General features: G+C 50.4%; 8 protein-coding genes across 8 annotated transcripts; 4 read left to right on the top strand and 4 right to left on the bottom strand.

The window, feature by feature from the left end:
- Window positions 1-398: 398 nt before the first annotated feature.
- On the top strand, window positions 399-872 carry GUITHDRAFT_100542 (hypothetical protein; the record flags this gene model as incomplete). The annotated part of the gene is made up of 1 exon (XM_005840478.1): window positions 399-872. The coding sequence occupies one exon, from the start codon at window positions 399-401 to the stop codon at window positions 870-872; it is 474 nt and encodes a 157-aa protein (XP_005840535.1).
- Window positions 873-1,759: 887 nt separating this feature from the next.
- Window positions 1,760-5,336, bottom strand: GUITHDRAFT_160865 (hypothetical protein; the record flags this gene model as incomplete). The annotated part of the gene is made up of 23 exons (XM_005840477.1): window positions 5,159-5,336; window positions 5,077-5,107; window positions 4,981-5,021; window positions 4,886-4,934; window positions 4,790-4,837; window positions 4,672-4,730; window positions 4,527-4,605; window positions 4,427-4,479; window positions 4,302-4,374; window positions 4,069-4,116; window positions 3,949-3,997; window positions 3,873-3,903; window positions 3,595-3,666; window positions 3,494-3,539; window positions 3,150-3,185; window positions 3,055-3,096; window positions 2,960-3,004; window positions 2,695-2,745; window positions 2,599-2,642; window positions 2,218-2,287; window positions 2,098-2,184; window positions 1,863-1,940; window positions 1,760-1,786 (listed from the first exon to the last, which is right to left on the bottom strand). Exons 1-23 carry the CDS (start codon window positions 5,176-5,178, stop codon window positions 1,760-1,762), a joined length of 1,179 nt encoding a protein of 392 aa, XP_005840534.1. The 5' UTR covers window positions 5,179-5,336.
- A 5,120-nt stretch (window positions 5,337-10,456) lies between these two features.
- GUITHDRAFT_132668 (hypothetical protein) lies at window positions 10,457-11,245 on the bottom strand (the record flags this gene model as incomplete). Its single annotated transcript, XM_005840476.1, has 4 exons — window positions 10,457-10,529; window positions 10,588-10,663; window positions 10,725-10,929; window positions 11,150-11,245. The coding sequence occupies 4 exons, from the start codon at window positions 11,243-11,245 to the stop codon at window positions 10,457-10,459; spliced, it is 450 nt and encodes a 149-aa protein (XP_005840533.1).
- A 638-nt stretch (window positions 11,246-11,883) lies between these two features.
- On the top strand, window positions 11,884-12,672 carry GUITHDRAFT_132667 (hypothetical protein; the record flags this gene model as incomplete). The annotated part of the gene is made up of 4 exons (XM_005840475.1): window positions 11,884-11,979; window positions 12,200-12,404; window positions 12,466-12,541; window positions 12,600-12,672. 4 exons carry the CDS (start codon window positions 11,884-11,886, stop codon window positions 12,670-12,672), a joined length of 450 nt encoding a protein of 149 aa, XP_005840532.1.
- Window positions 12,673-15,017: 2,345 nt separating this feature from the next.
- On the top strand, window positions 15,018-16,969 carry GUITHDRAFT_100538 (hypothetical protein; the record flags this gene model as incomplete). The annotated part of the gene is made up of 16 exons (XM_005840474.1): window positions 15,018-15,044; window positions 15,090-15,134; window positions 15,181-15,247; window positions 15,312-15,400; window positions 15,454-15,504; window positions 15,546-15,590; window positions 15,648-15,731; window positions 15,788-15,907; window positions 15,968-15,988; window positions 16,042-16,145; window positions 16,195-16,252; window positions 16,300-16,431; window positions 16,474-16,600; window positions 16,653-16,702; window positions 16,744-16,817; window positions 16,903-16,969. 16 exons carry the CDS (start codon window positions 15,018-15,020, stop codon window positions 16,967-16,969), a joined length of 1,161 nt encoding a protein of 386 aa, XP_005840531.1.
- A 23-nt stretch (window positions 16,970-16,992) lies between these two features.
- On the bottom strand, window positions 16,993-18,245 carry GUITHDRAFT_150215 (hypothetical protein). Its single transcript, XM_005840473.1, has 9 exons — window positions 18,195-18,245; window positions 18,045-18,145; window positions 17,887-17,994; window positions 17,775-17,839; window positions 17,645-17,694; window positions 17,510-17,598; window positions 17,399-17,461; window positions 17,271-17,342; window positions 16,993-17,174 (listed from the first exon to the last, which is right to left on the bottom strand). Exons 2-9 carry the CDS (start codon window positions 18,120-18,122, stop codon window positions 17,073-17,075), a joined length of 627 nt encoding a protein of 208 aa, XP_005840530.1. The 5' UTR covers window positions 18,123-18,145; window positions 18,195-18,245; the 3' UTR covers window positions 16,993-17,072.
- Window positions 18,246-18,549: 304 nt separating this feature from the next.
- GUITHDRAFT_132665 (hypothetical protein) lies at window positions 18,550-20,508 on the top strand (the record flags this gene model as incomplete). Its single annotated transcript, XM_005840472.1, has 10 exons — window positions 18,550-18,594; window positions 18,744-18,893; window positions 19,002-19,108; window positions 19,429-19,622; window positions 19,671-19,753; window positions 19,806-19,922; window positions 19,992-20,081; window positions 20,130-20,168; window positions 20,220-20,288; window positions 20,422-20,508. The coding sequence occupies 10 exons, from the start codon at window positions 18,550-18,552 to the stop codon at window positions 20,506-20,508; spliced, it is 981 nt and encodes a 326-aa protein (XP_005840529.1).
- A 1,408-nt stretch (window positions 20,509-21,916) lies between these two features.
- GUITHDRAFT_100535 (hypothetical protein) lies at window positions 21,917-23,728 on the bottom strand (the record flags this gene model as incomplete). Its single annotated transcript, XM_005840471.1, has 4 exons — window positions 21,917-22,019; window positions 22,211-23,139; window positions 23,187-23,634; window positions 23,694-23,728. The coding sequence occupies 4 exons, from the start codon at window positions 23,726-23,728 to the stop codon at window positions 21,917-21,919; spliced, it is 1,515 nt and encodes a 504-aa protein (XP_005840528.1).
- Between the last annotated feature and the right edge of the window lie 2,572 nt (window positions 23,729-26,300).

Genomic DNA, 26,300 nt, shown 5'->3' with positions numbered 1-26,300 from the left:
CCGGCGGGCCCACTGCCAGTGGACTCGGGAGTGAACGTACGGGCAGTACCGACCGCGACTCACCCAAGTTGTACTGACTGTCATGCCATCTCGTACTGATTTTTAACTTAACTTTGAGTAAAGAGACTGTCATGAGTAAAGTGGCCCAGTGATCCCGTCCCCTTCAAGTTCGGGAGTCACTGGCAGCTTGTTTGACAAAGCACGTTACCGCTACCCTACCCCCTACGGTCATTTGCCGACGGACCCCCACCCCCCACTGAGCCGCTCTGGGTTCACTGACTCAGCGAGAGCCCCGGTAGTACGGCAGACCCCCTCGACCCGTATGGTACTACGTGCCACGGTGACTCCGACCAGCGGCCGCCGATCCGCCTGCTGAGAACTAGCCTGTGCTCAACGCCATGTGCAATTGCTGCATCGCACCATCCGTGGTTCAAACTCACATCCTTCCTCTGTGCCTCCTCAATGCTGTCTTCGGCTTAGCTCTCCTCATTGCAGGAATCGTCACGGTGTCCACCCTCAAGATCCCTGACGACAGGTGTTATATCTACAAATCTCCCACGGACCCTTCCTCTGATTACAGCGCTGATTACGCTGATTTTCTTAGTATCTTTACACCTAAAACCGAATACCAACAATGTAAAGACAACCGCAGAGCAACAATTCACTTTCTTGAACTTCTCTCTGCCTGTGGATTCTTTCCTGCTATTTTCCCCATCGTTTCCGGTATCGTTGGTGCGTTCGTCGAGAAAACAAAGAAAACAGCAGGAACGGGAGGTCTGCTTGCGTTGTTCATTGTGGGGACTATCTTGGCCCTCAACGGAGGGAGTTTGTCTTCAGATGACAAGCTAGAAGCGACCCAATTCTGTGGTTAGTACAAGCATGCATTGCTACTTTGTTTCGTGAAATCCTTTTCTAGATAGGTCTGAAAACAGATATTCCGACTTCTGCACCAGATACAAGGGAAGCGTTTTGACCATCGCTCTCTTGAACGTGCTACTGGCATTCTACCAATTCGCTTTATCCGTTGTTCTGTGTGCGGTTTGCTGTTCTCACGAAGAACAGGATCCGACCAACATCAATCCGCCGGCTGCGAATGGTAGACAACAGGCGACAGCAACTCTCGGACTACAGGTGGTTGGCTCTGAGATAGGACAAATCAATACCTATGTGACGGGAGACATACCAATCGCTCCTGTCAGTGGGAAGACGTTGGAATCCGGCTGCTGAACGGAACACTGGCTCTGAGTCAGAGAGTGTATGACAGTCAGGGGGTATCACTACTGATAGTCGGACGTCGACCTGACTGTGAAAACTGGTGTCACTAGTACAATTCAGACTGTATTTACGTAGTAAATTGATCTTTGTGTGTAAGTTATACATTTAGTAGGTCACACCCGGCGGCGTGGCACAGTTGCCAGGCTAAAGTACCGGGCCATCATCACTGATTACTGATCACATTATCATCATCGGCAGGCTGAGTTGAATGATCACGGTCCGACCGATCTTCACTGAGTCATCATCAGTCATCGGTATGACTCAATTTCATTTTATTAGGAATCGATTGGCTCTACCATGACTACTTCCTGTGAAACGTTTGAGTTAGAGCGATCACGCGACAACGCGAGAGATTTCAGCGACATGGGCGAGGGAGGAGGGATAAAGCGAGAGAGAAGGAAAGAAGAGAAGGAGGAAGAGGAAATACATAGCATCACAACTCAGGTACGATCTACATGCCTGGGGAAGGACTAGGCCGACAAGTTCAAAAGTTTGTGCTGCCATGTCCTCGCTGAAAACCTGGTGGAAGTCAGAAACAGACTGCGGGAGTAAAAGGAGGTTGAATTGGTGGGGGAGGAGGAAGGTACCTTTCGAGGAAACGCTGTGCAGACATTGTACTTGGGGCATGCAAAATCGCTCTCTGCATCGATGAAGTCGAAGAGATTCTGAAGCAGAGGTGTGAGAAAGAAGAGCGAGAGAAGACAAGTCGTGGAATGTATGAAAGTGAGGGGAAGAGGGAAGACGAAGTGACAAGGAGGAGGGGGAGGGGGGGGGGGGAGGAGGAGGAGGAGGACGACGACGACGACGACTATGTGTAAATACCTGGAGAGTGGATGAACGGAGAAAGCGTCGTTGAATTCTTTTGCCGTTAGGAAGTTTCACAGCTATCAAGCTCATCTGACAAGCTTCCTGTCAGCCATTATGTTGTTGAGATTTCCTCACCTCGGCCTCATTTCCAGCTGGCTCGGGTGTCAACCTGGACTGAGCGGACTTCTTTCTGTCTGCGATGATCCTGGAGGGTAGCGGAGCGAGGTGTGAGAGAGGAAAGGAGAATGAGAGTAAGAGAGAAGATTCGGAGAAGACAGATGTGAGAAGAAAATGGAGGAGATGCTGCAGTGAAGCGACGACAAGATGTCACAAGAAGGTTGGAGTGAAGTGAAAACAAGTGAACAATACAGTTCTGATTGTATGAGAGCTCATTCTCGACGATGCGATCGAGAGGCAGGAGGATGGGAGGAGGATGGGAGGAGGATGGGAGGAGGATGGGAGGAGGAGGAGGAGGAGGAGGAGGAGGAGGAGGAGGAGGAGGAGGAGGAGTCTGACCTTTCTTTCTTCTCATTCTCTTCCGCTTCTCTTCGCTTTCTTGCCTTCGCACGTGGTCATTGACTTGTGTCAACTGAGTAAGTTCTTCTCTCTCACCTCCTCTGCTTCCATCTCGTCTACCTCAGCTTTGGAAGGCGTGATGTCTACCTGTAGAAGCAAGTGAAAAGCAGCGGGGGGGAACAAGGAAGGGAGAGGAAGGAGACGAAGGAGATAAATTGGAATGTTCTTTGAAGATCTGGAGAAGCAGGAGCGGGGACCAGGGCAGGAAGAGGAGGAGGAAGAGGAGCGGGCCAAAACAGCAGGAGCAAGAGCAGGAGCAAGAGCAGGGGCAGGAGGAGCAGGAGTAGGAATCCATGTAAACCTGAATGTCGGTATCGACAAGCATCACCGCATCTTCAGGTTGCAACTTTGGGAATGTCAAAAGCGCACAGGGTTTGGAGCTGTAAAGCGTCAGACCTGAAGGACTTGCAGCTCGAACTCTTTGTCGTTGTGCACAACCTAGACGTGTCCGTCAGAGTTGAGAGGAAAAACATTGTTCTTGTGGTAGTTACCTTCACGACATCTCCGACAGTCAGGGTTGAGAGCCCCTAGTAAGAGAGACGTAAGAAAGTGCAAGGAAGGAGGAGAAGGATGGACTGAGAGGTAGAGACTGATCGATTGATGGAAAAAGTGCAGGAAACGTGAATCACCGATCAAGTCACGAGAGCTCAAGACAGGGGGAGCAGGAAGCAAAGAACACGAGTAGGAGGAGAGATCAGGAGGAGAGTACGAGGAGGGTAAGAGGAGAGAAGAGGGAGAAAGAAGGAGAAGAGGACAGGGGTAGGGCAAGAATAGGAGGAAGCGGAGTCATCACAGAGAGAAAGAATATGACAGAGGAATGAAGAAGGGAAAGAACCTGGAGAGCTGTGTGTAAAACCCCCTCTAATCCTGGTAAAACCCATCTGAACATGTTGGAATGAGCAAGTTCAAATATCCATCCAGGTTACAATCTCTCACTTTCCGCGCGACGAATCGTAAACGGGTTTGGATTGTTTCATGTCAAGAGATGACATGTAGTCCGAGAAAGATCTTTTGTGTCCATGTCAAATAACATTCACAACAACACACAGATTCATCATGGGAAACATCACAACAATCGCTATCATCCGAATGGCTGTCATAATCATCAAATTCATCATCTCCAGCATCACCATCATGCCCATCATCATCATCATCATCATCATCATCATCATCATCATCTCCATCATCATCATCTCCATCGTCATCATCATTACTTGTTCCGAGGTTGTAAGCTGACGGACTCTCCTGTTTGCACGAAGTTACAAATGAGTATGATTATGAAGCATTGACCTTTTGGCAATCTCACATACTTCGTTTGAATCCTAGTGCTAAATCCCCCCTGTCGCGTTCTCAGCTGATATTTTCACCTTCTATTCCCCTCCTCTTTCTCTTCTCTGGTTTTTATTTCACCTCAATCGTCTCGTTGGCTTCAGTTACTGCGCCCAAGCACATCTGCACCTGGAAAAACAAATGTCAATGAGATCATCATCAACAACTATCATAACCATCATCATCGTTTTCATCATCTACATCGTTTTCATCATCATCATCATCGTTTTCATCATCATCATCATCGTTTTCATCATCATCATCATCATCACAAACAAGACATATTATCAGAGTCAACGGGTTTCAAATATCACTTTAGGAGGAATCCCAATAGTCTCTTCTTCCGCGACAAACTCGAGCACACCGCAGTGTGTTCTTCCTCCCTCCCTGAAGACATCAAGGCAATTCAGAGACAACTCAACTATCATCGTCGCCAGACTTTGTTGTGAGCTCGAAGAACAGAGGTCCGCCAACATCTATTGCTCCCTTGAACTGCAAGCACAGGAATGACAACGACGCAGACATCCTTTTATACTCACTTGCAACGCGTTCAAGGCAGAGGGAGGGAGGGTAACTCGGTCGCTATGGCTCCATTCCTCTCGTGCCAGAACTACAGCTCTACAGACCATGATCAGAAGTTGTTCGAAGTCTCAAGCGCTCGATGCTGTCACTCAAGAAACCGACCTGTACGTTTCAACGAAGTCAACCCCCCCTGTTTTCTCATATTGTTTCTGCTTCTCGGCCTGACAGGAGCATCGAGAGGGTTTAGCTACGATCGGTCTGTCGCACGTCAGAGATCAACCTCGAGCTCGGCCTCTTTCTTCAGAATCTCCTCCCTACGCCGCTTGGCCTGCATGCTGTGAACACCAGGATCGACACCAAATCGCCTCCTTCGCACCTGCTCTTCAAGTTCTTGATTCTTTCTCCTCACTTCCTCTTGGATTTTTCTGAGAGACAACATCAGAACCGCGAGTTGCGATCATCAAACCTCACTTTTCTTTGAGTTTCCTCTCCTTCTCCTTCTCTTGCAAACTCTGGGATTTCACAACGTCAGGATGAACAAGACTATGGATCGTTCCCAGCACGCACTTTCTGCTCCTTCTTCAGTCGGGAGGCAGCTCTGGAAGAAACGTCAAAGGATGCAGGATAGGATGAACATGATGGGTTTTACTTGTTCAGATCCAAATCCATACAGATTTGATTTTTCTTGTCGTGTTTCTGCGAATTCTTGAAGTAAGAGGAGAAAATCGAAATGAAAGAGTTGAGGACTCTACAGAAACGACAAACATCTAGTTCTGAAACGGATTTCAACCCTCTCCTTCGTGTTCATGTTTGCCCTCCTCCTTCCTCCTCCTGTTTCTCCCTCCACCTCAATCATTGGATTCGAGTTTGTATGTGGACTACCCTACTACCCTGGCAAGAACGAAATATGACCCCACCCTTGATTTCCGTAGAGCTTCGTAGCTTAAAAGTACCGGTAGTAATCAAATTTTCGGCCCTCTACCCCCTTTTGGTTCTAACCAGAGTACAGGCTGTCGAAGTCGGGGGGAATGTCCAAAACACTGGCGAGGGCGAGGACGTGAGACAGAGGGAGGGGAGGGGAAGAGGAGGAGGGAGAGGAGAGGAGAGGGAGAGGAGGGAAGGGAAAGGGGGGAGGAGGGAGAGGAGGGAGAGGAGGGGAGGGGAGGGGAGATAAGGGGAGATAAGGGAGAGGAGAGGAGGGCAAGAGTATCAAAATTGTGGGCGATGATGGAGAAAAGAGGATCCACGAAAGCATCGGATATGAAACATGACCAAGATAGTACTGCAATATTCATTATTCAAATCATGTGAGATACGACGGGAGATATGTAGATCGTAGGAGTGCCCTTGTATTGTCAACGTCTGTAAGTGGGTCAGAGTTTTCATCATCAAACATCTTTAGACTACTTTTGTTCATCGATGTCAATCAGGCGGTTGAGCAATGCGCGATTCTTCGTCTTCAGCTCTTCAATCTCTGTGATGTAAGCTTGTTTGTCCTTGTTGATCTTGTCCAATCCACCCTGTTAAATAAGAAGGTCATCAGATGGTTTTCACTTTCGTCTCTTCACCTTGGCAAGCGCTTCCTGCATCTGTTCGTTCTCTTCTCTATTTGAAACTGTTGAATCAGCGAGATATAAGTGCGATTCAAGTTCCAGACCTCAACTTGTCAGCTTCAGCACTTGAATTGTAAGCAGCTGTTGTTTTCTGAAAGTAAAGCATGAGAAAGTTGACATGTAATGTTCATCAATCTTACCAGACGTACAAGCTCTTTCAGCTTGTTGATTTCCCTGTCCAAGTCCGAGATGATCGATTCTTTCTCAGCCAGCTGGCACAATCGTTCACGCAACATCTCAACAAAACATGCAATTAGACCTTTGATGCGCAATCCTCAAGATCGGCCTCCAACTTCCTCGCTCTGGAATATTCCGAACGCTGAGATTCCTTCTTGTCTTCTTCAAGAGATTGCAACTTGGAGGACAGAAGATTGATTTGTCTTGTCTGACTGGTGACACTCGAGTTCTTACTGCGGATCTCACGCTCCTGCTCCTCAACCTTGTCCTGTAAGCTTTGGATCTTCCTGTCACTCTCATCTTTCTCCCTTCGCAACTCTGCAATCGTCCTTTCTGCATCCATCAACTCCCGCGTCTTCTCATGCACTTGAGCCTCGAGGCTGTCGATCCTGTTCTGCAAGACGCTGTTGTCTTTGATCAGACTGTCCCTCCTCTGCTGGTGGTCGGCGATCGTGAGATCAAGGCTTTTCGATTCCCGAGCTGCCTGCAGCAATTTCTTGTTTTCTCCCGCAAGGCGTTTGCACTCCTCCTCGTAATGTTGAGCTCGCTTGCTTTCGTAGTCGAGCTTCTGGAACATGTCTTCTTCCATCTTCTGCAGTTTGGAGGGGTTCATCTCATCGAAGTAATTCTTCATCTGATATGAGACCGTCAGCAAGCAGACGTTTGTTTGAGAGGACAAGAGATCTCAAACCTCTGTGCTGTGCTTCACTTCAGCATGCAACCTTCTCTCCAACTCTTCTTGTTTGGCCGTGCTCTGTCACAAAAGATCACACGATCGGTCATGATACGCAAGATAGACATTCAAGGACGAAGACCAAGACAGGACGAAGGCAAAGGCAATATAGGATATTACTTGTGCCAGAAGGTCAGACTGATTCTTTGAAGCCCGAATTACCTCCTCTAGATTTGCTTGCAGCCCCTTTTCTCTTGCAAGAGCTTTTTCCAGCCTCTCTTTCTGTGACAAAGCATCACACAAGGAGGTTCGAAACAAAAGGTGCCAGGAAAGTCCCAGAGAAGCAAAAGAATGGACTAAGGCCAAATGCAAGAGCAAGGAAGAGAAGATGAGGAGGTCGAGCCTTACGTCATCCTTTTGTTCGTGTTCTTTCTGCATAAGCTGCATTCTAAGCTGCTGAATCGTCTTCTCCGCCTCGGTCACCCTGAGGAACTCAGGAGGACGAATCCATTCGATCTTGAGCGCTCGCATCAGGAAGCTCGAACTGTCTGACATCTCCTTCCGAATCTTGAGCTCAAAATTCAGAACTCAAGACATACAGATTACGGAAACCTTGGCTAGAAGCTCGGCAAGCGGTTCCTCCTTCATGTCCAAGATGAAATGTAATAGCCCAGCTCCATCCGACTCGAGAATGTGTACATCTTCTTCAGATATCCCGGCTATTCCCGCCAGATTCTTGACGAAGATCTTCACAGCAGTCAACTTAAAACCAATATCTAGCCGCCATCACCAACCTCCTCCTTTTGACTATCCCATCCTGATCCTTGCGTGTTGATTCGAGCGACGATCCTCCGGGAGTCGGATGAGAACGTTTTCTTCTTGAGCTCTGAACGCAAGTATTGAGCTTCCTGTAAGCGGGGTCACAGAATCTCGCTCTGTCAAGAATCTTGACTGAGCTGACCTTCAGCAGCTCATCAAGAGAATTCTTTGCTGAGATCAGCTCACGCTCAACTTGCTCCTTTTCTCTCTGTACGCTCAAGCGGCTCTCTGCTCCATTTGCTCAGCCATGTTCTCCCTCAGTTGAACAACATACCAGAAGAACCGTTGTGCAACTCATTGAACTCCATTGACATCTTCTCCTTCTCTCTCATGCTTTGATGACAGAATGTATCAGCAACAACCGACCGCAACATTTTTGCAGGAGGTTTTGATTACCATTCACGGAGCATCTGCAGTGCAAGGCTAAGTTTGCCTTCGAGCGATTCGAAGGTGTCAGGTTGACTTGTGAATCTATCCCCAAAGAGCGCAGAATCGTCGAAGAAATTGCTGTAAAAGGTATCGAGCTGATTCCAAGACATTCAGCACCTCTGCCTCTCTTGATGATTCAAGAAGGGAAACGCTTACCTGCTCGCTGGATCTGAACTTCCTGTCGACATATCGCCTGAGTTGCATGGCATCTAAACCATAGTAAGCCAGAAGACCAGAGGTGAGGAACTGAAGCTAGCGGGATCACCAAGCAGGCTGGCTTCATCGCCGAAAACCTTTCCTTTGTTGTCAAAGAAAGATCTCTTGGGGAACCTTTGCGGCCAATAATCGACTCCAAATCTCTCCTGGCTTGAAGGGAATATTGGCACAGAAGGCAATGTGGAATAGTTGATGTTATCCTGTGCTGGTGTATCGTACAATGGTACAGAACCACCTCGAAGCCCACGGTACGGATACCCCTCCGAAGTTGAGAACCTTGAGTGATTCACCATTTCATCGGCCACGTATGGAAATCTCGGGAGCTCCTGCATGAAAGGAAGCGGAACGTCGCGACTGGTCATGGCTGATACTTCAGCCAGAGCACATTCAAAGGCTCAGGAGATCGACGGCAAGACGAAGCAGATGCCTGCAGAAACCCATAAGGCTCTCCTCCGCTCTTCAAACCTTCAGACTCCTTCCTTTCCTCTGGCTATCACCCCATCCCTCGCCCTTCCCTTATTAGGTCCATCCCCCACTGCTTCAGGCTTTGAATATCTCCACCCATCTGCAGCTACTTCTTCGTTCTCCTCTCCTCTCCCTCATCGCTAACTCCATCATGCCAGGGACCATTGCGCAGCATCTTTCAACTTCAACCCGGTGACCCGCCATCCAACGTGACTTTCTACCGGGTCTTCAATGGGCTCTGGGGGTGGGGTGGGTCAAAATCAGTACTAAGTGAGTGTCCGATGATCCGATCACCCCCCTTCTGGGGCCTTGAGAGCCTGCTACGGGTAGGTCTATGGCTTGTCAAAATGGGTAGGGTGATATATCCCACCCTATGCTGAAAAAGATGGGAATCAAGGGGGTAGTGGCTATATCAACCGGTTGGGTAGGGGGTAGAGGTTTTCACTATTTTTGAGTGAGGCCTCTACTGTACGTAACGGATCAATCAGAAGTACATGAGCCCGGCCCGGGGTTGACCTCGGAGTTCGTTTGGAGTCCGACCGTCACCGGGAGTCCCCCCAGGCCGGGGCCCGTGAGCCCCGGGTGGGCCCGATGGCCCGCCGATGATGATTTTCACAAGGCTGAGTCGATTCAACTTTCCCTGAGTTGAGTTTCACAGACGTCGAAAACTGTTCCGGAGTCCACTCGAGGCCCTCAGGCCTTTACTCAAAGGTAAGTTAAAAAGCAGTACGAGGACAATCAGGAGAGACGAGGAGGCTTGACCCTGACACTGTCGCACAGGCCAAACGGCGAGAAGAGAAAAGACAGCGAGAACCAACGTCCGACTTATATTTAGCCTAGTAGTGTATGATTACGTTGCAACTGACAGTGACGCCGGCAAGTTTAACTAGTAACATTCTTTCTCACCGTCAGACACCTGACCCGGCTAGAAAACTCAGGCAAGGTGCCACGGTACCATCCGACCTCGTGTCGCGGCTGATGCAGGATTGCAGTCGACTGAAATGAATCTTTCAGAGATGTAATTTAATGATCGCGCACTGAGTTTTTCCACAAATATACGACACTGTCTACACTACATTGATACAGAACTACAAACGGTTCGAAGCCAGCAACGTGCACCCAATTATCAATGGTACTCATCATGGCATGCTCCCCAGAACAATACTCATATGAGTCGTCCTCAAACGCAGCACTGCACTTCTCCGCAGCGAGCCTAGAGACCGACTGAGACTGAGAGTAGCCCTTGTCCTCGTCGTAGGACTCCGCGGCCAAGCGCAAGGAACAAATTCCGCCATGAAGCACGGCTCGTTTGCCGATTACGAAGTACAGGAGTGAGGCGCTGCCCGCGTGTTGTGCCGCTCAGTGAAACTTACCCTCTGCCATGCATCCAGTCAGCCCTCACAACTTGACCACTTCCCACCATCGCAGACGAGACAACAGCTGTCATCAGACTCTCGGATGCCGCCCCCCTCCCGCCCCCTCCCCTTCTCTGCTCCCCACAACCACGAGTCAAGTCATCCTCTGCCCGGCCGGGGGCCTCTAACCCCCCTCGCCCTCATGAAGCATCAAGCACACTGGCAGCCGGCTTATTACCTTTGACTGTGTTGAAGCCTACCCGGTTGTCTGTCCTGCAAAGCCGGCATCATTCACTTGCAGCGCTATGAGGCGGCTGAGGGGGAGACATACTCGTAAGCCTTCTTCCGGATGATGGAGTCGCGGATCACCTTGTCCGTTAGTGAGGCGACCGTGTCGATCTCTTCCTCTATCACAGATTGCCGTCAGTGCGTCAGATCCAGCATGGCTGAAAGCCATCGACGTCTTACCGGAGAGCCCACGGCGGCCGAAGTTGGCGGAAGCTCGCTGGGGTGCGAGGAGAGATTTCTTGAACGCACTAGAGCGAGAGCCGTTCCTCCCAGACACATCAGTGACGACGATGCCGCCAGTGCGAAGCTCCCAGTTGGAGTCTTGGCCCTTGGACGAGCCGAGAATAGCATTGGCTGTAGCTGGTGGGCAAGGCATGTGTGAATGCTTGAACGATGTAGCGATAAAGCATACATGGCAGGGCGGCGGCGCCGAGCAGCATGGCGCCCAAGACAGCTCGCCGAGAGAGAGCGGCAGAGTCATCGTCTGATGAGCTCATGACCGGGCCACGGCAGAGCGAGGTAGAGCTCTACGTCACCAAATCGTTAAGCAAGTCACCACATGAGACCAAGCATGTTCCAGCACGCGGTGTGTGTGTGGATGATACCTGTCGGAGCTTGAGGGAGGCTCCATCAAGGGAAGGCGAGAGGGAGAAAGAGGCAGCAGAGGCCACGAGGGCGGCGAGGGCGGCAGATCGGAGCATGGAACGAAGCGTGTGGTGCGGGAGGGGAGAGGGCATTTCTTTTTATAGATGGGTGAGCAGGGAAGCAAGCCTGGTGGAGGAAATGGAGAAAAGGGGGGTGGTAACGAGGAGGGTGGGGTCCGAAAGATGAGAAAAGCAAGGGTGGTGGTCCCTAACCGTAAGTCATCTGACTCGGCTTACTCTGGCTTATCAAGTTGCCCCGTCTGACTCATGATCTTCAAATGTAATGAGACTAGACTGTATCTGATATCTGAATTCATAAAGCCGCAATCAAGTTCCTCAGCACTAGTAAGGCTAGGCTGGCGGTCATCAGTACGATCAAGTAAGCTGCTCAGTGGTGTGCCACGGTGAACCGGGGCCCGGTCACCAGTAGTAGATCGCCGATCACGTAAGCCGTCGCCGCCCGACTAATAATACAGTACGTGACAGTCACTCTGATCGGACCCTCTAATAAAGCTCTGCTTTGAAAGTGATTCCAACCTTGTGCTGACAACCACCCTTGCTTTTCTCATCTTTCGGACCCCACCCTCCTCGTTACCACCCCCCTTTTCTCCATTTCCTCCACCAGGCTTGCTTCCCTGCTCACCCATCTATAAAAAGAAATGCCCTCTCCCCTCCCGCACCACACGCTTCGTTCCATGCTCCGATCTGCCGCCCTCGCCGCCCTCGTGGCCTCTGCTGCCTCTTTCTCCCTCTCGCCCTCCCTTGATGGAGCCTCCCTCAAGCTCCGACAGGTATCATCCACACACACACCGCGTGCTGGAACATGCTTGGTCTCATGTGGTGACTTGCTTAACGATTTGGTGACGTAGAGCTCTACCTCGCTCTGCCGTGGCCCGGTCATGAGCTCATCAGACGATGACTCTGCCGCTCTCTCTCGGCGAGCTGTCTTGGGCGCCATGCTGCTCGGCGCCGCCGCCCTGCCATGTATGCTTTATCGCTACATCGTTCAAGCATTCACACATGCCTTGCCCACCAGCTACAGCCAATGCTATTCTCGGCTCGTCCAAGGGCCAAGACTCCAACTGGGAGCTTCGCACTGGCGGCATCGTCGTCACTGATGTGTCTGGGAGGAACGGCTCTCGCTCTAGTGCGTTCAAGAAATCTCTCCTCGCACCCCAGCGAGCTTCCGCCAACTTCGGCCGCCGTGGGCTCTCCGGTAAGACGTCGATGGCTTTCAGCCATGCTGGATCTGACGCACTGACGGCAATCTGTGATAGAGGAAGAGATCGACACGGTCGCCTCACTAACGGACAAGGTGATCCGCGACTCCATCATCCGGAAGAAGGCCTACGAGTATGTCTCCCCCTCAGCCGCCTCATAGCGCTGCAAGTGAATGATGCCGGCTTTGCAGGACAGACAACCGGGTAGGCTTCAACACAGTCAAAGGTAATAAGCCGGCTGCCAGTGTGCTTGATGCTTCATGAGGGCGAGGGGGTTAGAGCCCCCGGCCGGGCAGAGGATGACTTGACTCGTGGTTGTGGGGAGCAGAGAAGGGGAGGGGGCGGGAGGGGGGCGGCATCCGAGAGTCTGATGACAGCTGTTGTCTCGTCTGCGATGGTGGGAAGTGGTCAAGTTGTGAGGGCTGACTGGATGCATGGCAGAGGGTAAGTTTCACTGAGCGGCACAACACGCGGGCAGCGCCTCACTCCTGTACATCGTAATCGGCAAACGAGCCGTGCTTCATGGCCGCGGAGTCCTACGACGAGGACAAGGGCTACTCTCAGTCGGTCTCTAGGCTCGCTGCGGAGAAGTGCAGTGCTGCGTTTGAGGACGACTCATATGAGAATTGTTCTGGGGAGCATGAGTACCATTGATAATTGGGTGCACGTTGCTGGCTTCGAACCGTTTGTAGTTCTGTATCAATGTAGTGTAGACAGTGTCGTATATTTGTGGAAAAACTCAGTGCGCGATCATTAAATTACATCTCTGAAAGATTCATTTCGGGTGGTAGCGGCCTACTAGTAGCCCGGGCCGGGTTAGTTGTCGGTGACTCGGAAAGAATGTTGAAGTAATTATCTTGCTGCTCGATGCCGCTAAACTCTTAGCATCATAGCATGGCAGACTCTGTACAAGTCTGGTACTGTAGTTACTATTTCTACGGGTAACACTTTACTTATTGCTCCGGGAACAAGCCTGCCAGTCTCCGGCGATGGAGATCAGGTGCACTCAGTGTACTGTGTGAGGCAGGATAGTAGTCGCAAACTCCAGTACTCTGTCTTGTCGCGGCACAGCCTCAACTCAGTGACCGTGAGACTGAGACCGTCGACGCCGGGACCGGCGGTCCGATCCGACGAGCCTCCGAGATCCCGGGTCCGAGTCTATCTCTGGCAAGTCCCATCTATAATATTCCGAAGCTCAGGTCGGATCGACTCGATGATTCCACGGCGTTGTGACCGTACGGTTCGTTGTGACCGTACGGTCTGGAACCATCCGTCACGTTGAAGGCTCCGCCCGGCCGGGGCACCGTGACTCAGGGCCCGGCGCCCGGCGGCCGGCCGGGCGGCGTGACTTTCCGTCCTCACGGCGGGATGCCTCACGGTGCGGCGCCGCCGCGCCCGGCCGCAGTGCCAGGACTGGCCGGGCAGGACCGGCGTAGTAGCCGCTGAGCCCGGCCTCTTCAATTGGGCCTGGCAGGCCCGGGCTTGAAGTTGTTTGCTGAGGGCCTCGCCAAGTCACATTGAACTTGACGTATCAGTTAAGTTTGGGGGACAGCAGTCGGCAGGATTGGGTTTGGTTCTCGCTGTCTTTTCTCTTCTCGCCGTTGGACGGTGCCATAGCCCAAAGCCAAGTTGAAGTTGATGATTCAACTTCGGAACACGGCGCCCGGGAGGACAGTCCGTCACGTTGCGGCGCGGCGCCCGGGCCACTCAGCCGGTCACTGTCACTACTCGGCCCGCCTCGGACGGTGGCATGCCGTCCGAGAGTCCGAGAATCGGAAAGTGGACTCAAAAGTTGATATTATTTGACTTATATTTGAACTGAATCATATAGTTTTTCAAAATTGCTAGGGAAACTTGGTTTATTTTTAGATTGACAATTTTTGAAAGGAGTCATGGGACAACTTTCAAAGTGTTCTTTTGCTTCTCGTTTTATTTGAGGTAAGTCTTTCAGTAAATCTCTTATTATTTGAAAATAATCTGGCGCAATTTCCTGAAAATTGGAGAACTAAATACGGGAACCCCGAAATTATTTTTTAAATTGTATTGGAGAGTTACTAGTCATGAGACGAGTCATGTTTGGAGTCATGGGCCAAAAATGTAGGGTGGGGTAGTCAATACTACCCTTACCAACCATAGTTTAATCACCCCTTTAAGTCTACTGGGAACCAGGAGCATTGGAAACGATCGATACCAGGGGTGGTAGAGAGGTCCTTTATTTTTCGGTTTTCCCTCTCGAGTCTTATAAAACGATTTAAAAATATTCCGAACAAATGCTTTTTTCTCAAGTTTTAGACATGACTACCCCGGTCCTTCCCCCACGAAATCCCTGTTTTATGCACAGGTACTCTAAAAAAAAAAGGAAGTGCTGACCACATCGTCATCCTCTCATGACTGAGTCACGTCCCAAGGGGAATACGCTCGTCGAGCTCCTTTCCTGTCCCCCTTCCAATCGCTCTCCTCGCTCTCCACCCCTTTCCTCCCCCTTTCTCCCTCCTCGCCATGAACTGATATGTCTTGAACCCCTGCCCTTCTTGCTATTTCTCTTCATGTCACCCCTGGACGAGGGGTTGCGCTATCAACAAGTTTTGCTAGAGCAAGCCAAGGGATCCATGCATCAACGGCAAGACGTAGACGCGGTGTGTAGCACAGAACTCCGCTGACTTTGTTGACGTTCAATGCAGCTTCTCAGCAACTACCGCAGCCAGATAGAATTCCTCCAACAGAAAGTATGGCATGTGTTCGAGGGGGGTTGAAACTAAACGAATCCAACAGGTCTCAGACATATTGCCTAAGACAAAAGAGTTCGACGAGATATTCATCTTGCGTTATGTTTTGTCATGTGAGATTAACCCCTTATCTAAGCAGCGCTCTCCTCTCAACCTAGCTGATTGCTTGAATCCCAGACGTTGACAGAGAGGGGCTCACAGCTGCGGAGAAAGCCATCAGAGAGAGAATTAAGTTTAGAAAGGAGAACGATGCATGCATCCAAGAGGTTGCCCCTCCCGCACCCTTTTCCTTCAGTACAAGAACTGATTTCATAGGTAGATCATCAGCACCAAGGTTATGCCGAATGTTGAGAAACTCGATGAATTCAAGGTTGTTTAATCCTTGTAAAATGAGAAATGACTTTTGTGAAGATCTCGCACATTGGAGACCTTGACGGCAAAGAACCACTGATCTACGTAATTTTGTGGATATGTTGAAGAGCCATCTCACGTTCCATATTGCTCGTTTTGCAGTTTCGGATCGGTCACTTCAATTCAAAGGGGATCATGAATATTTACACACATGAGCAAGTTGTCAACTACATAAGCCTTGGCCGAGTAAGATTATCCCTTGTTGTTATGTGATTCTGTTTTTCTCAAAGAAAATCTTGCAGGAATTCTTGTTCCAATTGTGTGATGCAAGGACAAGGCAAACAAGAAAGCTGATCAAGATAATTGCGATCTTAGACTTTGACAACTTCTCCATTTTTCGGAGGGATGGCAGATTTGCCAAGGTAAAAGAGGAAAATATTTTCCCACTTGTTTTCTCAAGTAATCGCGTTTTGCGAGAACAGGCTGCAGGAGAGGCCTCCAAGGTTTGAAAATGCCTCCGATCGGATTTTTAATCCTTGATTTCTGGAATTTGCAGTACTCTTCGTTGATTCACCCCCAACTGTTAGGGAGAGTTCTCATCATGAACGCTCCAAGGTACATGAGGGTTGTCATGAATGCTTTTTCGTTCTTCATGTCGAAGTAAGAACTCTTTCCTTGTTGAGTTGATGCTCGTAAACTGCTCGTGTAGGAACTTCGTGGAAAAGATTGTGATCTGCCCCTCTCATCAAGGTTTGACGCCATCGATGGTGAGCACAGTATTTTCGCCTCTTTTATTCTCTCTAACTCTCTGCAGACCGCCTCCACCTGCCCCTTCCTTAGGAGTGCAGCCGGGCCAGATGCTTGGAAGCTCCTTCCAACCGAGCTTGGCGGGTTGGTGGAGTCGGAAGGTACCAAATCATCTTCTTCACAGTCGGACATGGTCAAGGTAAAGTTGCGAATCTGGAGGAAGAGGGATGACGTTGGACAGATCAAGGTGAATGCGAGAAGCAAGGAGCAGCTGCATATCGATATTCCCTGCAACGGACTGAGAGCGGCATGGGAGGTGATGCGGTATCCTTCTTGTGGCATGCGGGAAGTGAAGGAGGAGGCGTTAGGTTGTCGTCGACGATTTTGGCATCGGGATGGAGGCGTTCTTGCATCCTGCAGAGGGGGGCCCGCCTTTGTGTGTTATGGAGATGACGAAGCTCAAGGCTGAGGTGACGAAGCAACGGCTCGGTCTCTGGTCACCTGCTCGCAGAACGGGAGCGCTTCGGGAACGATGGAGCTTCCAGTTCGCGGGGAACTTGTTGTCAGTTTTGACAACACGCACAGGTAAGGATCTTCTTGGTTGTACGGTTGTTGCTGTATTGTTCTTTGTGATGAAGTCGACTGTCCTTCATTTAACTGTGATCGTCAGCAAACTTCGATCAAAATCGATCGATTACCGCATCGAGGTTGACCCTGTGTTTGACGACGTCTTTTGACTCCCGTCCTCCTTCTTTGCATTCGGAGTGTACATTTGTGTAATTACAGAACCGTTGAAAAATTTCCATCAGAGAACTTATTTCTACTTCTCCTTCGCTTAACTCACTCCTTTGTTCCTTCTCCTGACAAGAACTTTTCATACCCCCCCAGCAGATCTCTACAGGACTCCAGCAAGCCTCTCCTCAACCTCACATATTCACACACCTGCGGGTGCAAACGTGTGAACCAGCGAGGAGGTTGAAGAGGAGGTTGAAGAGGAGGAGGATGACCAAGGGGAGGACAAGCAAGGAGGAGGGCGACCTCTCGTTTATCTTCTCGAGTCTTCAAAAACTCATCGCATGCTCCCACTAGCGAATCTATCTTCTCCATCGTCTGCCAGTCATGTCATTTCTCCTCCGACCCCCGCTCTCGCCCTCATCCCTTCTCACCTGCTGTACTGAGGTTCGTTCCTGCTCCTGCACCTCCTCTGAGACATTGGAAGGACAAGTCTTCTGTCACTCAATCACTCTGCGACATTCAAGGTAGTGGAGGAGCTCAACCAGCTTGATCGACTGCTGAAGGACAGGAGGGGGGGGAGAGCGAGTTGTCAGGAAGTTGTCAAAGAGGACTTGGTGAGCTCTGATCCCGCCTGTTCGTATCGATCACGAGCAGAAGCAAAGTTGTCACATCCTGACCTTCTATTTCAAGGACATCCGACTCGTTCTCCTCCAGGCAGAAGGCATACCTGTTACATGCTGCTGTAAGTTTCCCTTCATCTCGATCCCCGTTATGATTGTGCTGTGGAAGAGCATCTTACAGGATTACCTCCAGTAAAAGTGAGAGTTTGGGAAGTGAGCGTAGGAGAAGAGAATCTCGTCGCCTTTCTTGATCTGGCAGAAGAGTCACTCTCTTGACATGTACAAGTCAAACGACTCACAGCCTTGTCCGTTTTGATCTCAATGGCATTGTCACTCGTTGCAAGAACACAGTTCTTGTCATACGAATGATTGACCATGTCAACAAACGGCGTCATCCACGCCATCACCTGCCGTCTATTACGACAGAGACTTCCTGGCATCTTACTTGTCAATCTACCGCGTCCTTGTTCCAGATGTGGAAGCAGCGAGAAATGACGCAGGCATTGAGCCACAGGAGAGGAGGAGGACAGGGCATATCGAACTGCTTCTCCCATCCCTCTTCCTCCACCCGTTAGTCTCACTTGCATCACCGCAGGGCGACCACCACCTTTGAGCTTCTTCCGATGGCTGTTTATCGTGTCCACCAGGACGGAGTCGCAAGCTGACAGAGCAGCGAGATCTTCCTTGGGCATGAGGAGAGGAAACGGCGAGTCAGGAGGAGGAAGCATCTTCGCGTACTCCTTCCAGAAGTTTGAATCTGGGGACGGCAACGGAGAGTCACGAACAAGAGGAGGGTCGGGAAATCTGCAGGAGGAAGAATCGGAGGGAACGGAGCGGGAGGGCTGTTCCATACCGGCAGATAAATGAGGAGGGAGGACGAGGACGGAGAGGGAGGATAAGCAAGGAGGGGGTGGGGGCAGCGAGGGGGGCAAGGACAAGAGACTTAACCATCATCGGAGAAGATGGCGGAGAGCAGGTCAGCAGTCAAGAAGAGCTCGGCGACCCAGGTCATGCTCTTCCTCTCCTGCTCACTCAGCTCGTACTCCGTTTCTCTCTTCGTCCCCTCCGACGGCCCTTCTGCATGATCCCTCAACCTCCCTCCATTCTCCAGGTCCTCACCTGAATCCGCCGCATCCAGCTGCTTGATGATGCACAGATCCAAAGGGACCTGGACGTCCTCGTCACCCTCAAGCTTCAAGATCGAGCCATGACGACCGAGATCACAACTTCTCCCGGTGACATGTCCTCGTCAGCAAACATCCCTCTTCCCCGCGTCCCGTTCCCCAGCGATGCTCTGCAGCGAGAGGTCATGCTTGCCCCTCTTGCTCTTGCTCTTGCTCACTTGCTTCCCCTCCTACTCTCCCTCCTGCTCTCCCTCCTGCTCTCCCTCCTGCTGCTCCATCTCTCACCGCAGCATAACGCCATGCGCTTCCCCGAGCGCCTTGAGTTCGGCCATGGCGTGGAGGGACACCAGGAGGACAGCAGAGAAATTCAGTTTTCCATTAGAGGGACGGCAGGGCAGTAGGAGATACAAGCAGGTGTGCTCAGGTACGTAGCCGAAAATGGACAGGAAACAAGTTGGGGGGGGGGAGGGGGGGGGAGACGACGAGGAGGAAGACAGGAGAACGTGTGAGAGGGTCAGGAGAGGAGATCAGAAGAAGAGGGGGAAGGAGAGGAGAGAAGGGGAAGGGAAGAGAAGGCAAGGAGAGGAGAGAAGGGAATTGAGGGAGAAAAATTTCTAAAGGGGGCAGTTTGAAAATCATGTTCGAGATGGCTGACGGAGTCGTTGCGGACACCTTTCTGAGTTGGTCATGTTGTCTCGTGACTTGTTGCCATGGCAGATCCTCCCTGATGTCAACGAGCAATGCAGGGGAGCCGAGCGATGTCAGGCAGCGGAATGTGGCAGGGGAAAAGGCGGCGAAGGAGGGGCGGAGGGTGATAGAAGTGTCGGACAACAACGTCTGGTTGGCATTATGGCAGAAGTATGTGAACGCGAACAAGACGCATCCTCTCAGGACAAAGTGCTTGACGACAGGTGGCCATGTGGAGTTTTGGCGCCATGTTCTGACGTGACCTGTTGCAGGAGTCCTCATGGCTACGGGGAATTGTGGAGCGCAGGCAATCATGATGATGAAAGGGAAGCAGAAGGGCTTCATCTATCGCAAGGTGACATGCAGGCAGCAGTCTCCTCGTCTCATGGATGACTTTGTGTCTTCAGCTGCTTGCCTTTGTTTTCTTCGGCACTTTCCTCAGTGGTCCTATGGGACATGCATGGCTGAAATTTCTCAACGGCCATAAAGTGAGGATCAAGGGTCAACTTCTTATCTTATACAAGGTAGTCGACGCTGATTGATATGCTTCTCTGAGAGCTCGTGCGGTTTGTTCTTGTGACGTTTGTTGTCAGATCATCCTTGACAGATTTCTATACGGGCCAATGTTCAATGCGATCATGATGAGTTTTGTATACAAAATTTCGGGTCAGAGTTGGAAGGGAGTGAGTCGAAGATAGATTGAGTTGCTGTTGTTAATGACATCCCACAAGGTGTTTGAGAGCTTGAAGAAAACATTTTGGGCAGCACAGGTGGAGATGTAGCAGACTTTAATTGTTCTCAACTTTTTCTCGTCGTCTCAGGTTTTGAACTGGAAGATTTGGCCGATTGCGCAATACATCAACTTTAACTTCATTCCGCCAGAATTGCAGGTGAAGTCACTTTGAGCAGCTGACGTGTTTGATCTAACAATCTCATTACAAACAGCTTCTCTACATGAATCTCGTTGCGCTGTAAGAAAACGCTCGACACTTGCCAGCATTGTGTTTTGAGAATGGAATGCAGGTGTTGGACCCTTATACTCTCCCTGCAGATGAGCTAGGGAGTAGCTGGACAAGGATGGGAGAGAATTATTATGAGATGCGAACATAAGACGAGATTGAAGGAGAGATGAGACAATGAAGCTTCATGACTTAGAGTGTCGCTTTTGATCGTCACTGCGAGAGATAGGAGTCAGCGAGAAGAGAGGAGGGTGAGAGGAGGAGATGAACGATGAAGTTGAAATATGTACATGAAGTACACCAAGAGAACAACAGGGCACGACAAAACAGAGCAGGAGCAGGAGCAAGCAGGAGCAGGAGCAGGAGCAGGAGCAGGAGCAGGAGCAGGAGCAGGAGCAGGAGCAGGAGCAGGAGCAGGAGCAGGAGCAGGAGCAGTAGAGGGAATGTAACACAGCAGGTGGAACGGAGGAGTGAACAAAGTTGTAAGGACTGGCACCTCCTCTGAAGCGGAGAAGGTGAGATGGATGAGGAGCTGTGCGAGTGCTGCAAGGCAAAGAGCCCACGAGGCCTGCGATGAAGAGATGGGCCGGGGTGCCGAGGAGAGTTCACTCCTGTAGAGATATGAGGGAAGACGGAGGAGAGAACGAGGAAGCGTGTAGAGGTGGGGGAAGAGGGAAGCAGGAGGAGAAGGAAGGGGAGGAGGAGAAGAGAGGCGAGCGGAGAGAGGAGAGAGGAGAGAGGAGAGAGGAGAGAGGAGAGAGGAGAGAGATAAGAGGAGGAGGAGGGAAGGGGAGGTGGGGAGGGCGGAGGGAGGAAGGAGATTGTTGCACCTGCACTCCGTACACCATCGAGCGGAACTCTGATGAGAGTAACTTCGTAACATCCAGACACTGGAGACGCATATGCAACGGCAATTTAGAGAAATGAGAAATGAAGTGGGGAAACGAAGAGGGAGGAGGGAGGAGGTGAAGGAAGAGTGACGTACAAGAGAGGATGGAGGAGGGGGATGAAAGAGTGAGAGAGAGTGGGGGAAAGTGATGGATCGATCACTGACCGTCATCTGCATCTATTCAAGTAATCAAGTCAGAACGAAAGAAAAGAAGAAGCAAGGTGGGGAAGACGTCTAAAGACAAGGTAGTTTTTCACCTTCGCCTGCTTTTCTTGAAAGTTTCATTCTCACTTTCGATCCAACCTTTGTCAAATCGTTATCTTCATGACCAATCCTCCTCCTCCTCCTCCTCCTCCTCCTCCACAATCTCCAGATGTTTACCGGCCCACGTAGAAGATTCGCAACGTCCAGCTGTGAAAGATGTTTTCCTGACATCGACAATGTCACATGCCACCTCTCTAATGTATGCTTTGTCCCATAACAAACATCCTCTCTCCATCACCATCACCATCACCATCACCATCAACATTAAAATTAACATCGCCATCACCATCAGGAGCATGACATTCACCGTATGATCTGCTTGCTCTATCCACGTCGACCCCATCGACATTGAGGAGAATATCCCCCGCCTGTCAAAGACAGCGAGCAGTTACCTCATCTCCTCCTCTCAGCTCTCCTTCAGCTCGTTTCCCACCTTGATCTGCCCACAAACAGCAGCTGGCGAGCCGTTTCTCAACCCCATGATGTAGAAATTCCCGTCCTGCCCAGTGCTGAACGACATTCCAATCCCTCCTTGTCGCTCTGCCTCATAACGTGGAATTTCGTCGCCGTCTGAAACTGAGCTGGTGGACGAGGAGCAGGTTAGGTGAGACCACTCATGAGGAGGAGGAGGAGGAGGAGGAGGAGGAGGAGGAGGAGGAGGAGGAGGAGGAGGAGGAGGAGGAGGAGGAGGAGGCACAACCTGGGTGCGCTGGGGAGGGAGATGCTACGAGTTTCCTTGCGGAGAGAGGAGTTGGTGTAGAGACGATCCGACATCTGCTTGCTCTCCTCTTCTGCATCTGCTAGATTTTTCCTCAAAGTCCTGTCAATGTGATTCCTATCGAGCTCGATGTCTTCCAGCGCCTGCCAGAGCTTGTCAAGAGACACCTCTGCGTCTTCTGGGTCCCGTTGAGCATCCTCCTTGTCGTATCGGAGGAGGAGGGAAAACACTTCCTGCTTTAGAAACTCCACGACCTGCTGCTGATCTTGCGACAGATTCTCCACGATGAAGTTCTGCAACTTTGCCTGAAGGTTGTAGATGTCGTACTGACAAGACTTGCACTTGACAAGCTCGTGGATCGAGCTCTTGCTGAGAGACATCAACTTATCACAGAGAAGGGAGTACTCATGTTGACATTGAGTCACGGTGTGATGGTTCCGTTCGTGTAGGCTGCTCTTTGAGTTTGCAGCGGCGAGATCCTCGGAGAGCAGCGCGATTTCTTCCTTGAGAGCCGTCTGCTGTTGAGCAACGATGGTGTGAGTTTTGATGATCTCAGCTTGAACCTTGTTTTCCTCCTTCACTTGGCTGAACAGGTCGATCTCATCTGCCAGCTGCTTCTGCATGATGATCATGTCAGCTCGCAAGGAGGACAGCTGTTTCCTCAACGCTGCGATCTCTTTCCCACTCTTTGCAAGCTGTTGGTATGTAGAGAAGAGTTCAGACTGAGTACTGAACAGCGTCATCTCTAGCTGCGCGACTTTCTGGTGCGTCTCTAGATACTCTCCGCTCATTTGCACCCTCAGGTTTGGTGCAACTTCCTTTCTCCCCCCCATCTGCGAGGCTTCCAGGGTCTGGTCACTCTCAGATGCTCTGGACCAGCAGATCTCGAGCATGAGCTGCCTGAAACGTTTCTGCGATGCAGTGTAAGGAGGGGATATATCATGCACGGTACTCCTACCAATCCTCGCTGCAACATGTGCAGGTTGACATCACCCCGCAGCATCATGCACTTGGCCATGTGCGTAGCGAACTTGTTCATCACTTCACCAACAGAAGCAGGAGAGCATGAGCGAGACGCATCTCCATCATGCTGCTTCCCTCCCTCCGCCTCCCGTTGCCACTGCTCCTGCGCTTCAGCACAGACTGCTCGCACCGCTTCAACGAACTCTGCATCCTGAATCTGCGGTAGTTTCTGCAGCATTCCGAATGCCAGACGAGGCCAAAGGAGGGGGGAGAGCTTCATGCAGTCTTCGAGCTCGTCTGGACCAGATCGCAACGCGGGAACTGGAGCAGCTGAGAGAGAAGCATGCTCGTACTTGTGAAGTTGCCTCTTGAGGCCCTCGACCTGTTGTATCAGACGTTGATTGTCCGTGACAAAGGAGCTGCTCTCCTGGTAGACGGCGTTCCTGCCAGTTTCGATCGGTTACATGTAAAAGTAGAAGCCATGCGTGAAGCCAAAGGTCACCTTGAACGAACGGCCTCTAAGAACCCATCCCTCATCTTTGCGCTGATTGCCTTGCGAGTTCACCCGATATGCACAAGGTTCGCTTCCTCAAGATATCGACATCCTGGAAGATGGCGTGAGAGCTGATAACGAAGCATTACCAAAGCATCTGCAAAGCGAGCTATGAACTCAACTTGCATCTGTAATGTTTGATGAAGATGGGGAGATGATCATCATGCAATCGATCATGACAGCATGAGCATCATATGATTGAGATTGTTGTGATGTACGTGGTATGATTCAAATGTGCCTGCTGCTGTTTCTTTTCCATCCCCACATGCCTCCCTCTCCCCCTTCCTGGTATGCAACAAACTTCATGCGATGTTAGAACATTTTTACTCATCATCGGGGTAAAAGATCCTGCAGTAGCAGTTCTAACTAAAATAAAAGAACTATCAAATCCGCCTCAGGAGAGATTACTACACAAATCATAAGGCAGCACAATTTGTCGATCCTGAGCTGAGACACTGAGGCATGCTTGTAGCTCCGAGAGTTTGAAAACCACCCTTAGATCCACTACCCCTAAAGGTACCAACTATCACCCCCTACTCTCATAGCTCACTGTCCAGGGCATTCAGTACCCCGCAATGCAAATGGAAATCCAGGGGTGGGTCAGGGGTGGGCCCCCGGTTTGAAGGCGCCATAATGGCGGGTAAGTTGGCTAGTGATCGGATGAGGCGCAGGAGGAGCAGCAGGAGGAGGGCAAGGAGGGACAGGATGAGAAGCAGGATCAGGGGTATCAGGAGGTAGAGCAGAAGGAGCATGAGAAAGAAACTGGAGGGAGAACATTGTAAGATTGGGTGCAGTAGCGGAAAGTGTACGATAACAATACTGAGGTCTTATCTGGAGTACTCTCAAATGTTGAGTTGCGAGAATGCATGAGGGTAAGATAATTGTAGTATGTGGAGATGTTGCATCTTTACGAGAAATAGTGTTATCAATCTCCAAGTAATTCTGCAAGGAGGTAGCGAGTGTAGTGGGGTTTGTCGGTTGTCTTGCATTTCTGAACGGTTTTGCTCCACAGGTGTTTTCTTCGTTTGAAAAGATCGAGCTTCTGTAGACAAGGATGTCGTCAGAAGCAGACGAGACTGTTTTCGTAAAGAAAACGAAAAACGTGGATGTGCAGCTTGTACAGCAGCTAAGGAACGACAAAGACCTCATTGCAAAGCTCCTAGAAGCAGATTCGAATCAGAATGCTGATCTCCGCGACAAACTCATGGACGAAGCAGAAGGCTTCTTTGACTCTGTTTCTTCATGGAAGATTTCTGAGGAAGAACAGAAACTGGGAATCGACGATGCTCTTTACTTGTTCCAACTTGCTCAGGTCATCATGGAGATCAAATCCGTCAAGCTCCAGGAAGAGGAGGACGGACATGCCGACACGAAGAAGAAATTGAAGAAGACCAAGGACGAATTGAAGAAAGCGAAGGATGAGAACCGAATTCAGTTGGAGAAAATCGCTGAAATGGACGAAGAGATGTCGAGCTATACACAAGAGCTGGAAGCAGCGTACACAACAAACGCCGCTAGTCGCACTAGAGGCGATACTCCTCTCCAATCGTCCACACTGAGGTCAGACACAGAAGTCAAGATACTTGAGAGACAACTTGAGTCAACCAAGGAAGAGCTCAATACTGCAAAGAGGAACTTGGCAAACGAGGTTGGTAAAACTAAAGATTTGGACTCTGAACTGAGCAAGGCCCGGAGAGACCTTGATGATCTGAAGAGTCAAATCAGGGAGCTGGAGACTCAGGTAGAGGATCTCACAGTAGAAAAGCAAGATCTCCAGAGGAAGGGCGCAAAAGCGAATGAACTCAAGCAGAAATCTACCAAGAACGTCCTCAAGTATATCAAGGAAATCCAGGCGATTACTGAGAAAAATGGCGAACTTGAAGATGCCTTGAAAACTACGAAAGATGAGCTGGAATTAATCACAATGGATCGTGCGTCAGTCAGTGAGCAGCTGGAAACCACTCGAACAGCTCTGGATAAAGTCACGAAGACAAAAGAAGATCTGGAGTCCGAGAACAGGCAGCTGAGAGACAAAGTTGCGGAGTTGACGGTTCGAGAAGATCAGCGGGAAGAAGACCACGAGGCTCTCATGCAGCAGATCTCTCAAAAGGTGAAGTCTTTGAAGGAAGAGTCCGCCCACAGAGCTGGCGAACTTGCCGCACGAGAAGCTGAACTTCAGAAAGCGCTGTCCACAATCCGAAAGATGGAAGCTGAGAAGAAGCACAATGAGGCTGAACGTAGACGAGAAGAAATGCAGAATCAGATCGAGCAGTTGCAATCAGAGAAGAGTGAGCTGCTTGATAAATACGTCCAGCTGCAAAAAGAAAACAAGACCATTCGAACTCAGTTGAACAAAGCTGCTGAAGAAGAGAAGAAAGTTGAAAAACGGATGCAGATGCATTATCGTGCTCGTGAGAATGAAGTTCGGACTGCTTTCTTTGCGCGTCAAGAGGAGATGAACGAAGCAGAGAGGAGAAAATCAGACCTGGAGAATCAGCTTGCCGATGCTCAAAACCAGATCCTTGAGTTGGAGAGCCACATTTCCAAGCTCGAGAG

This window comes from Guillardia theta (assembly GCF_000315625.1).
Source record: "Guillardia theta CCMP2712 unplaced genomic scaffold GUITHscaffold_5, whole genome shotgun sequence".
In the NCBI taxonomy this organism is placed as follows: Eukaryota; class Cryptophyceae; order Pyrenomonadales; family Geminigeraceae; genus Guillardia; species Guillardia theta.
This window is presented reverse-complemented; position numbering and strand designations above follow the sequence as displayed.